This window comes from Aphidius gifuensis, linkage group LG1, assembly GCF_014905175.1.
Source record: "Aphidius gifuensis isolate YNYX2018 linkage group LG1, ASM1490517v1, whole genome shotgun sequence".
NCBI classification, from domain to species: Eukaryota; Metazoa; Arthropoda; class Insecta; order Hymenoptera; family Braconidae; genus Aphidius; species Aphidius gifuensis.
In genome coordinates, this window is record NC_057788.1 from 30,486,156 (window position 1) to 30,502,849 (window position 16,694).

Genomic DNA, 16,694 nt, shown 5'->3' on the forward strand with positions numbered 1-16,694 from the left:
TTATTTTTAATAAAAAATTATCACGAATTGTAATTCAAAATGGTTATAAAAAATAGATAACAATGTCACATTTTTTTTTTTTTCATATATTTATTACGTTAAAAATATTAAATATAAATTTTTTTTTTTTCTCACAACTGTAATTTTTTATAAATCTTTATTTATATTATATAAATAATTTATTAATAATTAAATTTTATTTTAAATTTATAAATTAAATAATTTATATTCTTGGATTGTTATTATTTTTATATTTCACTTGGTTATTTTTTCATATAATCTAAATGATAATTTTCTGTTTTACTTTAACTTTATTTTCTGACAGTTTTTTTTTTTGTTTTATCGAGTCAAAAAAAACCACTTTTATAGGACAGATATTACTACAACGACCAAATATGTTTAACTGCTGAAAAGCTCCTCCCCTCCGTGATTGCCGTCAGGGGGAGGTCACAGTAGTTCACCCTCTTCTTGAGAAAATTTTTTATTTACATGCACATGTCGACAAACTTTGTATTATTATTTACAAAAAAAAAGTTTCAAACTTTCATACTATTATCTTCATTGAATATTCTATGGCAATTTTCTTTTTTTTTGTGTTTTTCTTACACGCATGGCATAAACTCTCAATATATTTTCTACAAATAACTTTTATTCCTTACACAGTAGTCTTTGTCAATTTATGTACAAAAAACGAAATAAAATACAAATTGATAAAAACTTTTATTCATAATGTCTCTGTCAGAAAAAGAGCAGGTATATTTCTCTACGGTATTTTTATTTTATTACTTAATTTCTTATGATCTTATGATACAGGAGTTAAATAAAATAATACCAAATAAAATAAATCATAATAATTGTAATATTTTTTCGTTATTATTATTATTATCACTACAGAAAAATTTTGTAAAAGCACAGAGTGTTGTTCGTCGTGTTAAATGGATTATGGATATTTTTGGGGTATGGCCTTTTGAAAGAACAAGCTGGAAGGATATTAAATTTACGATGTATGCCATTTTTTCGATAACTAATGCGGTATTAGGATTTGTAGATCTAATTAAAGTGTTTGATAATATTCAATTAACAGTTGAAAATTATTATGAAACTGGTTTTGCATCAGTCATTTTGATAAGAATGCTATCATTAAGAATTAATAAAAAATTACATAAATTATTAACTATAACATTTGAAGATGTTGACATGAAAAATTATAAAAGCGCTGATGAAAAAAGAGTATTTATAAAAAAAAATCTTTTTTTATATAATCATGTAATTATTTCACAACTCTCTACATTAAGTACAATTATCTATTGGCATTTCAAACAAGTTCCTGCTTATATTTTTTCACGTATGTATTTATTGACTAAATAGTTTTTTATATTTTAATAATAGTTTAATTAATTAGTATTTATTTTGTTTTTATAATTTACATTGATTATGGAAAAATCAATAAACAATTTATAAGGATTTACGAATGAAACAGTAAATTTATCACTACCATATCGTATATATGTACCTTTTGACACAACACCACTCCACAGAATGATAATTATTTATATTATTGAATTACCAATAATTTATGTTTGTTGTTCATATGCTGTATTCTTAACAATTCATGGTATAATTGTTTTAAATGTTTGCACTCAATTGGAATTACTTGGAAATAGAATGAAAATATATTTTTCATGTAAAAGTGAAAATAAAACAATAACAGAAGATAATTTTTTTAAAAATCATGTTGATAAACATTGCCAACTAATATCGTGTGTATTATAATTTATTTAATTTATTATTCATTTCAATGATAATATATTTTCAATACATTTTAATGATTTTATAATAGAATTGTTAACAATATGGAAAGTGTTTATTTATATCAATTTGTTTTTGAACTTTTACAATTTACTATTTTATTGGCATTAGCTATTTATATGTTTTTTATGGTAAATAAGAAAAAAAATAAAATTATTTTGATGAATATTAGTTGATTATATAACATAATAAATTATTATTTTAAATTTATAATAATAATAATAATAATAATAATAATAATAATAATAATAATCTTTAATTTTGAAAAAGTTTTTCAGTATTGGTGATTTCATTGGACTATTTTCTGTTGGATTATACTGTGCTTCTCTTTTAATGTTTATATTCATTCCCTGTTATCTGGGCCAACGTCTGATTGATGAGGTAGGTACAAATAATGAAATAAATTGTGTATTTTATAATATAAAAACATATGGTTTACTGGAGTCTTTAATATGAAGAAAAAATTATTTTTTTACACAGGTTAATGATTTTCGAGAAACTCATTATGAGTGTTTGTCATATAGCATGTCAATTAAAGATATGAAAAAATTATTAATTTGCATGATAATAGCTGATAGACCACTTCATATTACAGCTGGGGGTTTTTATATATATACTTTGAATTCTTTTCTCATGGTAGGTTTAAAAAAAAAAAACTATATAAAATTTGTATTTAATATTTTTTTTGAAATGCATATTTTAGATTATAAAATCATCCATGGCATATGTTTCTATACTCCGACAAGTATAGAATAACATGTTATATATTATAATACTATTATAAAAAAAAAAAAAAAAAACGAATGTATAAGAACTATTTTGAATTACGGACTTCTTATTCCCGGTATAATTTTAACAGTCAAGAACGCTGTTATTGAAATAATTTTAATGAATTGCACACAAATAATTGAAGTTTTATTTCGCAGATTTGCAAATAATGTAGATTTTTTCCTTTTTATATAGTTACTCAGCTAGTAGAGAATTATAATATATTTAATTTCTGTTTAAAATTAAGTCGACAATGAAAATTAGTATGCACATGTAATATTGAAAAATAGAAAAAATACTTATCAACAGCGTATATAATACAACATGTATTTTCATTTGAAATAAAATAATGTGTGTTATATTTGTTTTTTTGTGACTTGTATACAATATTTATAAACACTGTGCACTTGTTTTTTTTAAATTTTGTTATTGTTAATGACTTATCATTGAGTCAATAATTGTCCATGGAAAGTTAAACAATGTGCAAGCTTATTTTTACAATGCAAATAATTATAGTCACAACACAATCCCTAATAATACTTGGAAATTCAAAACCAACACTGTATGCTGTATGAAAAAAATATCATCCCCTTCTTTACTATATACCAAAGCAATAAAAGTTCAAAAGCTTTCTTTTATACGCATATAAATAATTTGTCTGACTATAAATCAACATCAATTTTCTTATATTACAGATACAAGTTTCATTGGAAAAATCCATGGATGCATATTAAATCACCGTTATGTCATTTTTTTTTAGAAATCGTTATTGGCACTCATACGGGGAAATTTACGGAAAATACGGGGACATTTACGGGTTTCACACACAATGTAATCAGTCCTACACATACAACGGTGGCTATATTTACCGTAAATTTTCTCGTAACCTGTATAAATGTCCCCGTAAATTCCCCCGAGAATTCGTATATTCATTAATTTTACATGAAAAATAGATAACAATGTCACATTTTTTTTTTCTTTTTCCATTAATTCATTATTAATAAGAATGTAAAGATCAACGTTAAAAATATTAAATACTTATACCTATAAATGTTTTTTTTTTTACAACTGTATTTTTTTGAAAAATGACAGTTTTTTTTTTTTTTTTTGTTTTATCGAGTCAAAAGAAACCGCTTTTATAGGACAGAAGGAAAACTCATCCCCACACTATTTAAAGTTTTGAAATTTTCGATGTATGGTAAGTTCAAAAATGTCATTGTATATTAATTCTTTTAAATGATGGGCAATGATAATCAAGTATACACTGTTATTAAAATAATTTTATTAGAATGCACATAAATAATTAAATTTATATTTTATAGACTTTAAAAGAAAAAAAAAACCAATTTTATAAGACAGATATTACTACAACGAGGAGATACGTTCAACTGAACTAAAACTCATCCCCTCCGTGATTGCCGTCAAGGGGAGGTCACACTAGTTCACCCTCTTCTTGAGAAAATTTTTTATTTACATGCACATGTCGACAACTTTGTATCATTATTTACAAAAAAAAAAGTTTCAAACTTTCTTACTATTATCTTCATTGCATATTCTATGGCAATTTTCTTTTTTTTTGTGTTTTTCTAACACGCATGGCATATACTCCCACGTTTTCTTTTTTGCATTGAATATATTTTCTACAAATAACTTTTTTTTTTTTTTTTTTCCTTAGGCAATAATCTTTGTCAATTATTTTATGTACAAAATGAGAAAAAAAAGAAATTGATAAAAGCTTTTATTCATAATGTTGTCAGAAAAAGAGCAGGTATTTCTCTACGGTATTTTTATTTTATTACTTTATTTCTTACAAATCTCATACAGAAGTTAGATGAAATAATATCAAACTATAATAACATTTTTTTGTTATTATTATTACTACAGAAAATTTTTGAAAAAGCACAGAGTGTTGTTGGTCGTGCTCTCTGGTATATGGAGATAGGTGGACTATGGCCTTTTGAAAGAACAACTTGGAAAGATATCAAATTTATAATGTTGTCCATATTTTCTATAACTCATATGACATTAGGATTTTTAGATCTAATAAAAGTTTTTGGTGACATTAATTCAGCAGTTGAAAATTTTTATCAAAATGGTTTTTTTTTAGTCGTCATTATAAGAATGATAATATTCAGAATAAATAAAAAATTACATAAATTATTAAAAACAACATTTCAAGATGTTGATATGGAAAATTACAAAACAGATAATGAAAAAAGAATATTTATAAAAAATCATTTGTTTTTATATAAATTAATCATTATTGGACAAAGTTATACACTTTGCTCAATTACTTACTGGCATTTTAAACAAATTCCTCCTTATATTATATCACGTATGTATTTATTAAATAATTTTTTATATTTTAATAACAGTTTAATTGTTTAATGTGTTTATTTTTTGTTTTTATATTTTATATTTTTCATTAAGAATTTACAAATGAATCAGTAATTTTATCACCACCATATCGCATCCATGTTCCATTCGACACATCACCACTCAACAGAATAATCTTTATTCATATAATTGAATTACCAATCATTTATTTATGCAATATATATGTCGTAACAACAGCCCTTCATGGATTAATTGTTTTAAATGTTTGCACTCAATTGAAATTACTTGGAAATAGAATGGAAATATATTTTTCATGTAAAAATGAAAACAAAACAATAACAAAGTATAATTTTTTTAAAAATCATGTTGATAAACATTGTCAACTAATATCGTGTGTATTATTTAATTTAATTAAATATTTAATCCATTGATAATATTTTTAATACAGTTTTATTAATTTTATAATATAGAATCGTTCAAAATATGGAAAGGATTTATTATGCTCAACTATTTTTTGAACTATTAATATTTACTCTTTTATTGGCATTAATTGTTTATCTAATTACTGAGGTAAATAAAAAAAAAATCGAAATTATATTGATCAATTTAAATTTAATTTAACATAATGAATAATTAATTTAAGTTAAAATTTATAATAATAATAATATATTAATAATTTTAAATTTTGAAAAAGTTACTTAGCGAGGGTAATGTCATCGAAGTCGTCACTCTTGGATTATCCGAAAGTCCTCTTTTAGTGTATATATTTATTCCTTGTTATCTGGGTCAACGCCTGATTAATGAGGTACAAATAATGAAATTGTGAATTACAAATAATATTACAAATTATAGCTTACTGCAGTTAAAATTAACGTAAAAAAAAATTAATTTTTCACGCAGGTTGATAATCTTCGAGATACATACTATAAGTGTTTGTCATATAACATGTCAATAAATAATAGAAAAAAATTATTAATTTGCATGATAATAGGTGAAAAGCCACTCCATATTACAGTCGGGGGATTTTATATATATACTTTAAACTCATTTCTCATGGTAAGTGTAAAAAAAAAGATGAATTTTCAAATTATAAAATTTGTATTTAATATTTCTTTTGAAATGCATATTTTAGATTATCAAATCATCCATGGCATATGTTTCTATACTTCGACAAGTAGATTAACAATTTATATATCATAATATTATTATAAAAAATATCGAATGTATAATTCTTTTAAAACAATGGGCTTTGTATTAAAAAATAACTTCAATAATCAAAAACACTGTTACTAAAAAATTTTTAATAAAATTCACATGAATAATTATATTTTTATTTTACAGATTTTAAAAGAATTTTAGATTTTCTTCTTAATGTCACTTAGCTAATAGAAAAATAATAATATATTTCTATTCAAAATTTTTGAACAATAAAAAATCACATTTATTTTATCCACTGGATGTTATTTTTATAACTAGTGTTAAAATAAAAAAAATATTCAATTTATATTAAATAATTAGTTGAACTAATATTGAGTTGCACGGACAAAATTTTTTGATACAATTAGTTTATGTTAAAATATTTTCTGACAGCTCGAAAAAAAAAAAAAAAAATCAACTGTTTAAGGCAAATGTTACTTCTACAAGAAGATATGTTCAACTAAAAAAAAGCTCATCCCCTCTTTGATCGCCAGTCAGCTTTCGTTATGGGAGAATATTATGTACACGCACATATCGTATTATTAAGTACAAAAAAAAAAAGTTTTAAACTTTTATTATATTATTATCTTCACTGTCCATTTGATTGCAATTTTATTATTTTTTTTTGTCTTTCACAAATTGCATAAACTCCCACGTTATGTATTTGCTATGAATAATTGATTATTTTTTTTTTTCATTTCTCAGAAATTTAAGCTTTTATCGTTTAATAAAGTAATAAAAAAAATATCCACTTTTTTTCTCAGTAACAATTTTTAATTTCAGTACACTTGATCGTAATTTTATTATTTTCTTTGAATTTTAATTCTTTCACGAGTTGCATAAATTCTCACGATATGTATTTGCTATGAATAATCAATTATTTTTTTTTTCATTTCTCAGAAATTTAAGCTTTTGTCGTTTATTAAAATTATAAGAAAATATTCACTTTTTTTCTCAGTAGCCTTCTTTTAATTTCATATACAAAAAAAAATTAATAAAAACTTTTACTCATAATGTCTCTGTCAGAAAATGAACAGGTATTTTTCTACAGTATTTTTATTTTAATCTCATACAAAAGTTAAATGAAATAATAGCATATAAAGTGAATTAATTTTTATATTTTTTCGCTATTATTATCACTACAGAAAAATCTTGAAAAAGCACAGAGTGTTATTGGTCGTGCTAAATGGTATATGGACTTTCTTGGAATATGGCCTTTCGAAAGAACAAGCTGGAAAGATATTAAATTTACAATATTAACAATATTTTTTATAATTCATATGATAACAAAATATATAGATCTCATAGAAGTGTTTGGTAATATTGGCTTAACTGTTGAAAATTTCAGTGAAACAGGTTTTCAATCTGTCATTTTGATTAGAATGTTGTCATTGAGAATTGATAAAAAATTGCAAAAATTATTAACAATAACATTTGAAGATGTTGATATGAAAAATTACAAGAATGATGATGAAAAAAGAGTATTTATAAAATATCATCTTTTTTTATATAAATATTTAATTATTGGACAATTTATTACACTCAGTTCAATTACTTATTGGCATTTTAAACAAATTCCACCTTATATTGCATCACGTAAGTATTTATAAAATTATTTTTCATATTTTAATAACAGTTTAATTGTTTAATGCGTTTATTTTGTTTTTTACATTTTTCATCAAGGATTTACGAATGAATCAGTATTGTTATTACCACCTTATCGCATACGTGTTCCATTCGACACATCACCACTCAACCGAATTATATTCATTTATATTATTGAATTACCAATAATTTATTTATGCAATATATATATTTTGACAATAACACTTCAAGGATTAATTGTCTTAAATGTTTGCACGCAATTGGGATTACTTGGAAATAGAATGAAAATATATTTTTCATATAAAAATGAAAATAAAACAATAACAGAAGATAATTTTTTTAAAAATCATGTTGATAAACATTGTCAACTGATTTCGTATGTATTATTTAATTTAATTAATTATTTTATTCATTGATAATATTCTTAATACAGTTTTAATGATTTTATAATATAGAATTGTTCGAGACATGGATCGTATTTATTATACTCAATTATTTTTTGAGCTTTTACAATTTACTATTTTATTGGCATTAATTACTTATATTTTCACAGTGGTAAATAATATTATTTTGATTATATGTACATTGAATATATATTTATTATAATGATTATAATTTTTTATGTTTTAAAAAAGTTACTGAGTATGGGTGATGTCATTGGCATGATCTCTTTGGGAATTTATTGTGGTTGTATGTTAATGTGGATATTTATCCCTTGTTATTTGGGTGAATGTTTGCTCACTGAGGTATGAATAATATAATTTTATTTATTAAAAATAATAGTCCAACGTTAAAATGATAATTTCACGTAATAATTAATTTTCTGCACAGGTTGATAATCTTCGAGAAACATATTATCAGTGTTTGTCACATAGCATGTCAATTGATGATAAAAAAAAATTATTAATTTGCATGGCTATTGTTGATAAACCACTTCACATTACAGCTGGAGGTTTTTACATATATACTTTAAATTCATTCCTGATGGTACCTTTTAAAAAAAAAATTCAAATAATTTTTAAATATATATAAAATTTGTGTTTAATATTTCTTTTCATATTTTAGATTATAAAATCATCAATGGCATATGTTTCTATACTTCGACAAATGGAATAACAGTTTACATATCATAATATTATTATAAAGAATATTAAATGTATAATTTATTTAAATAATGGGCTTTGTAAGTTGTATTTGAGACATAACTTCGATATTCATTGAAATGATTTTAATAAAATGCACATAAATAATTAAATTTTTATTTCATAATTTTAAAGTAATGTGATTATTTTTTTTTCTTATTGTCACTGAGTTAGTAAAAAAAAAATAATATATTTCTGTTAGAAATTAAATCGATAATAAAAATTAGTACATGCATGTAATATTAAAAAATCGAAAAATACTTATCAACAGCGTATGATACAACATGCATTTTTATTTACAATAAAATAATATGAGTTATGCAATATTTATAAACACTGTGCACTTGTTTTTCATTTGAATTCAATGACTTGTCAATGGGTCCATGTAAGCTTAAACAAAGTGCAAGCTTATTTTCACAATAAAAATAATTATAGTCACAGCACAAGAACTAATAATACTTGCAAATTCAAAACCAACACTGTATGTTGTATAAAAAAAATATTATCCCCTTCTTTACTACCAAAGCAATGAAAGTTCAAAAGCTTTCTTTTATACGCATATAAATAATTTGTGTGAGCACAAATCAACATCAATTTTCTTATATTACAGATAAAAGTTTCATTGGAAAAATATGGGTGCATATTAAATCACCGTCATGTCATTTGTTTTTTCTAGAGTTTTTTTTATTGTGAAAACTCCCACGTATTTATTATTGATTCATTTTCATTTTATTGCTAATATTTTCTTTGAATTTTTTCATTCATTTTCTGTTAATAAAAAACTTTTTATTGTGGTGGACATATGTGTGAAAAAAACAACGACTTATATTTTGTATTTTAATTCATTTGCTATGGAAATAAAAATATAAATGTACAATATATATTCTTCATTTTTGTAATTATCATAGTAATTTTTTTTCTGTGAAAGAAATTGATCATGGTTTTTTCAAACATAGAACAAGTATTTTTAATAATTAGACTTTTTTATTTTATCAATCTTTTATTTGATAGTTTTTTTGTATATTTGTTTAATATTATTAAAAATTATTGTAATAGGAAAAATTCGAAAAAGCAGCATGTGTAATGGAACGTGTAAAAAGTAGTTTAAAATTACCAGGTGTTTGGCCTTTTGAAATAACATTTATAGGGAAAGTAAAATTTACTTTATTTGTATTTTATCTCTCGAGTCACTTGGCCATGGGATATGCAGATTTAATTACAGTATTCGGTGATATCGAAAAAACTGTTGAAAATTTAAGTGAAACTGGTATACATTCAGCAATTCTATTGCGAATGATATACTTAAAATCAAGTAAAAAATTACACAACTTATTAACTAATACAATTGATGATATAAATAAAAATAATTACAAAGATAATGAAGAGAAAAAATTATTTTCAAAATATTTTTTATTTTTTGGTAAATTTTTTCGATACGGTACATTTTTTGCTATGCAAGCAACTTTTTTTTGGTATATCAAAGCAGTACCTGGATTCATAAATGCACGTAAGTCAACAAATTTCATAACAATTATAATATTAGTAATTCATCGATAATTAACTATTCATGTTCATTTTATTTTTTTCAATAGGATTGAACAATCAAACAGCAACACTGGCAACACCATTTAGAATTCGTATATTCATTAATTTTACACCATTATACAGAATTCTGTTACTTTATATCTATGAAATAACAATGATTTACGTGAGTAACATTGGTATTATAATTATAATAATTCATAGTTTAATTGTCGCGAATATATGCATACAATTAGCCATACTATCGCACAGGATAAAAATTAATTTTCGAAATACAAATAGAAATTCAATATTGAAAACTATGCTATTTAAACAACATGTTAAAAAACATTGTCGACTCATTACGTAAGTACTTTTTTAAAATTATTATTATTATTATTTTTAAAGAAGGAAAAAATTTTTCTGTTTAATAATGAATATTTAACATTATAAGATTGATAAAACAAACAAACAATATTTATCAGATTCAACTTATTTTTGAATTGATGGGATTCACAATTTTACTGGGATTACTTTTTTACACTGCAACTCAAGTATATAATATTTTAATAATATTAAAAGTGATATTAATAAATAATTAATATATATATTTGAAAAAATAATTGATTTTAGAATTTTAGAATTGACGATATCATTGCATCAATATTTCTTGCAGCATATATAATTTGCATATTGATGATGATATTTTTGAACTGTTATTTAGGTGAATGTCTTCATACTGAGGTGAAATTAACAATCTATGTTAATTTTAAACAATAGTTACATGTAAATTATTTAAAAAAAAAAAGCTATAAATTACATTTTATATATTACAGGTTCAAAATCTCAGAGAAGCTTATTATGAATGTCTCTCTTATGATTTGTCAATCGAGGATAAAAAAAAAATTATTGTTTGTATGATTATTGTTGATAAACCTGTTAATATCAAAGCTGGAGGTTTTTATAATTATTCATTAAATTCATTTCTTATTGTGAGTATGATATAATACAAAAATAAATATTATTGTTATTATTGTTACACCTATTAATCAATTAATTATTTTCTTTTTCAAGATAATTAAATCTTCAATGGCCTACGTATCAATGTTGCGACAAATGTAATTTAAATTGAAAAATAAATAATTATTAAATTGCAAATAAAAGAATATTATCATGTATAAATAATAATTCTTCATAGCTAAATTATACTAAAGTCTATCATGTTTCTTGGAAAAGTGAAGTGTGTTAATTTTATGCACAAAAACAACATTGATGATATGTGAACTGAAATATTTATAAAATGTTTTTTTGTTGTATAAAAATTTTGTAAACACTGTGCACTTGTTTTTTAAAATATTTTTAATAACTTTTCACTGCACCAATCGTTAAAAAATTACTTTGATAAAGTGCAAGCTTATTTTCACAATGCAAATAATTATAGTCACATCACAAGCCCTAATAATACTTGCAAATTCATAACCAACACTGTATGCTGTATGAAAAAAATTTTATCCCCTTCTTTACTACCAAAGCAATGAAAGTTCAAAAGCTTTCTTTTATACGCATATAAATAATTTGTGTGACCACAAATCAACATCAATTTTCTTATATTACAGATAAAAGTTTCATTGGAAAAATATGGGTGCATATTAAATTACCGTCATGTCATTTGTTTTTTCTAGAGTTTTTTTTATTGTGAAAACTCCCACGTATTTATTATTGATTCATTTTCATTTTATTGTTAGTATTTTCTTTGAATTTTTTTTTTTTTATTATCTGTAAAATATATCAATTTTTTTATTGTTGTAATTTCCATAGTATTTTTTTTCTCTGTGAAAGAAATTGATCATGGTTTTTTCAAACATAGAACAAGTATTTTTAATAACTAGATTTTTATATTTTATCAAACTTTTATTCGATAGTTTTTCTGTATTTATTTAATATTATTAAAAATTATTGTAATAGGAAAAATTTGAAAAAGCAGCATGTGTAATGGAACGTGTAAAAAATAGTTTAGAATTACCAGGTGTTTGGCCTTTTGGAATAACATTCATGGGAAAAGTGAAATTTACATTATTCGTATTTTATCTCTCGAGTCATTTGGTCATGGGATATGCAGATTTAATTACAATATTTGGAGATATCGATAAAACTGTTGAAAATTTAAGTGAAACTGGTATACAATCAGCATTTTTACTGCGAATATTTTTTTTAAAATCAAGTAACAAATTACAAAACTTATTAACTAATACAATTGATGATATAAATAAAAATAATTACAAAGATAATGAAGAGAAAAAATTATTTACAAAGTATTTTTTATTTTTTGATAAATTTTTTCGATACGGTACGTTTTTCGCAATGCAAGCAACTTTTTTTTGGTATATTAAAGCTGTACCTGGATTCATAAATACACGTAAGTCAACAAATTTGATAACAATTTAATCTAATTATAATTATTTACCATAAATTATTTACTTACATTTTTTCAATTAATTATACTGTGCGTTTACCATAAATTATGCTCTTTATGTTGTATGTCATTTTTTTTCAATAGGATTGAACAATCAAACAGCAACACTGGCAACACCATTGAGAATTCGTATATTCATTAATTTTACACCATTATACAGAATTCTTTTACTTTATATCTATGAAATAACAATGATTTACGTGAGTAACATTGGTATTATAATTATAATAATTCATAGTTTAATTGTCGCAAATATATGCATACAATTAGCCATACTATCGCACAGGATAAAAATTAATTTTCAAAATACAAATAGAAATTCAATATTAAAAACTATATTATTCAAACAACATGTTAAAAAACATTGTCGACTCATTACGTAAGTACTTTTTTAAAATTATTATTATTATTTTTGAAGAAGGAAAAAATTTTTCTGTTTAATAATAAATATTTATTATTAAAAGATTGATAAAACAAACAAACAATATTTATCAGATTCAGCTTATTTTTGAACTGATGGGATTCACAATTTTACTGGGATTACTCATTTATACCGCAGCTCAAGTATAAGAATAATTATTATTTAAAATAAATCATATAATGGTTGGACAATTGATAAGATAAAATTAATTGCAGAATATTAGAAATAACGAAATCATTGGAGCATCATTTCTTGTTGCATATATTATTTGTATATTAATGATGATATTTCTAAACTGTTATTTAGGTGAATGTCTTCGTAGTGAGGTAAAATTATTTAAACAATAATTACATCATAATTATTTGAAAAAAAAATTAATAAATTTCTTTTTTTTTTCTTCAATTTCAATAGTTTGAATCAATAAATTTTTATTTTATATATTACAGGTTGAAAATCTTAGAGAGTCTTATTATGAATCACTTTCTTATGATTTATCAATTGAGGATAAAAAAAAATTATTAATTTGCATGATTATGGTTGATAAACCTGTCAATATCAAAGCTGGAGGTTTTTATAATTATTCATTAAATTCATTTCTCATTGTAAGTACTATAATAAATTAAAAATAATATTTATTATTGTTATTATCAATCTTACACCTATTAATTAATTGATTAATTTTTTTTTCAAGATCATTAAATCTTCATTGGCTTACGTATCAATGTTGCAACAAATGTGATTCAATGCTCAATGAAAATATTTTTTTTGAAAATAAAATAAACAACATTATCAAGAATAAATAATATAGGACAGAAAAAAAATGTCTTTCAGTTAAATAATACCTAAAAAATATTCTCTGTGCACTTGTTAAATTGATAGCATAATTTTTTTATAATTAACTATTCAATCACCACATATGGCTTCTGTATAATAAATTTTTCATATTTAATTGTACAATAAATCATAAGCATATAATTATGACTTTAAGTAGTTTTATTATTATTTTTCACTATTATTATTTACACTTAAAAAAAACTTTTCATACCTTATATTTCTGTCCAAACAGTTCATCTTTATGATTTTTATTTTACGTGTATTCTTGTATTTTTATTTCAATGATGTTTATGCAAAGCCAACACTTATTGAACTGTAGAAAATCCCCCTTTTTTTCCATCCCCTTCCTACTTTCCACGATCAAATTTTCCTGACGTAAGAAAATCAAAGTTTTAAATTACCACCCTGCTATCATTGAAACAATGAGGGTGCATAAAAAATGATAATTGTACTTTGTTTTTTTATTGTGTCAGTTTTTTAACAAATGCACAATTTCTCACGAACATTGCGTGTTTTTCTTTTTTGAATTTTAAATTTTCTGCTTCGTATTTTTTTTTCTTTCTTTCTTTTTTTAAATTACAAACTAAGTGTCATATGACTAGAGACACTTCACTCGTATTCTTTGAACAACTCATTTCATTTTCATAAAACCACATCATGGTTTTGTCTGACGTGGAAAAGGTCTTATTGATTTTTTTAATCAAAAACTTTTCTATTATCATATATTATATTATTATTTTTAATTGATAAATAACAAATATTAATAATCTTGTTTTTGTAGAAAAATTTTGAAATTGCAAAAAGTGTTATTGAACGTGTTAAAAATCAATTAAAATTCATTGGTATTTGGCCTTTTGGATTAACATTTTTGGCTAAAATAAGATTTTCATTGCTTGTTTTTTATCATGCAAGTCATTTAATGATGGGATACGCTGATTTAATATCAATATTTGGTGATATTGAAAAAACAGTTGAAAATTTTAGTGAAACAAATACACAATCATCAATATTAATAAGAATATTATTATTAAAATTAAGTAAAGATTTACAAATTTTACTAGCAACAACATTGAATCATATGAATGAAGAAAATTATAGGGATGATGATGAAAAAAGAATTTTCATAAAATATTATTTATTGGCTGATAAATTGTTAAAATATGGTATTTATTTTGCAATGGGATCGACAATTTATTGGTATGTCAAAGGAATACCTGCTTACATTGATGCACGTAAGTTTTTTATATTTTTTTTTTTTAATTTATTAAATTATAATAACATCATTATTTTTTATGTTAAAAAAAAAAAAAGGATTACATAATGAAACAGCAATTTTAGCAACTCCATATAGACTTTGTACATTTATTGACATAACACCATTACATAGAACTCTGATTATTTATGTATTTGAATTAACAATGATATACATTAATAATATTGGTATTTACATGTTAACACTTTACACATTAATTGTTCTAAATATGTGTGTACAATTAGCAATACTGTCACACAGAATAAAAATATATTTTAAAGATGATCATAAAAATATACGAAAAGAAAATTCATTTAAATATTATGTTGACAAACATAGTCAACTAATTTCGTAAGTTATTGTTTTTTTTTGTATTTTGATTCCCTGGTTGTTTTTAAAATTTATTAACATATTTTTTTTTTTTATAGAATGATACAAAAAATTAATGATATTTATTACTTTCAACTATTTTATGAACTATTGAGTTTTACTGTTTTATTGGGTTTACTAATGTACACTGGCTCTGAGGTAAATAATTTAAAAAAAATTATGTTAGTTTAAAAAAAAAAATTAGTTTATATAAAATTAAATAAATTAATAATTTAATATATGTATTTTTTATTAGAGTTTTAATAATGATGACATTGCGGGAGCAATATTTATTGGTTGTTATATTTGTTGTATGATGATAATTATATTTTGTACATGTTATTTAGGAGAGTGTATACACACTGAGGTAAATTTTACATAATTTTATATAAATAAATTTGATTAATATAATGTTAATTTTGCAAATTAAAAATTATATTATTTATAAAGTCAAATAAATTTAATAAAAAAATAAAATTTCGTTAATATTTTATTATAAGCAAATATAAATAATTTTTTATTTTCACAGGTTGATAATCTTCGTGATACATATTATCAATGTTTGTCATATAATCTATCAATGGAGGATAAAAAAAAATTACTAATTTGCTTATCAATAGCTGATAAACCTGTTAATTTAACAGCTGGTGGATTTTACATTTATTCACTTCACTCATTTCTCATGGTAAATTGAAAAAAAATAATACACTAAAAAAAAATTATTATTAATTTTAGATACAATATATTCAATTTCAGATTATAAAATCATCAATGGCATATGTATCAATGCTACAACAAATGCACTAACTATTTGAAAATATTTATCCATCTTTTAATTAATAATTATCACAGCAGTAAAAAGATTTTCTAGTGGTAGAAAAAATATAAAACTAAGTACAACAATTATATACACAAGTTAGTTTTAATTTTTATTTATTTTACAATTATCAAATTTACAATAATTTA

The 16,694-nt window shown here is 22.5% G+C and overlaps 2 protein-coding genes across 2 annotated transcripts; both read left to right on the forward strand.

The window, feature by feature from the left end:
* Nucleotides 1–7,097: 7,097 nt before the first annotated feature.
* LOC122847592 lies at nt 7,098–8,832 on the forward strand. Its single transcript, XM_044145393.1, has 7 exons — nt 7,098–7,148; nt 7,257–7,707; nt 7,795–8,092; nt 8,172–8,271; nt 8,352–8,462; nt 8,548–8,703; nt 8,782–8,832. The coding sequence occupies exons 1-7, from the start codon at nt 7,125–7,127 to the stop codon at nt 8,830–8,832; spliced, it is 1,191 nt and encodes a 396-aa protein (XP_044001328.1). The 5' UTR covers nt 7,098–7,124.
* Nucleotides 8,833–10,016: 1,184 nt separating this feature from the next.
* LOC122847604 lies at nt 10,017–16,535 on the forward strand (the record flags this gene model as incomplete). Its single annotated transcript, XM_044145404.1, has 13 exons — nt 10,017–10,170; nt 10,451–10,566; nt 11,216–11,371; nt 12,345–12,555; nt 12,937–13,065; nt 13,580–13,599; nt 13,720–13,875; nt 14,889–15,339; nt 15,419–15,710; nt 15,788–15,887; nt 15,985–16,095; nt 16,258–16,413; nt 16,485–16,535. Coding segments are annotated over 13 exons (2,103 nt in total), but the record flags the coding sequence as incomplete, so codon positions are not given.
* Nucleotides 16,536–16,694: the final 159 nt, after the last annotated feature.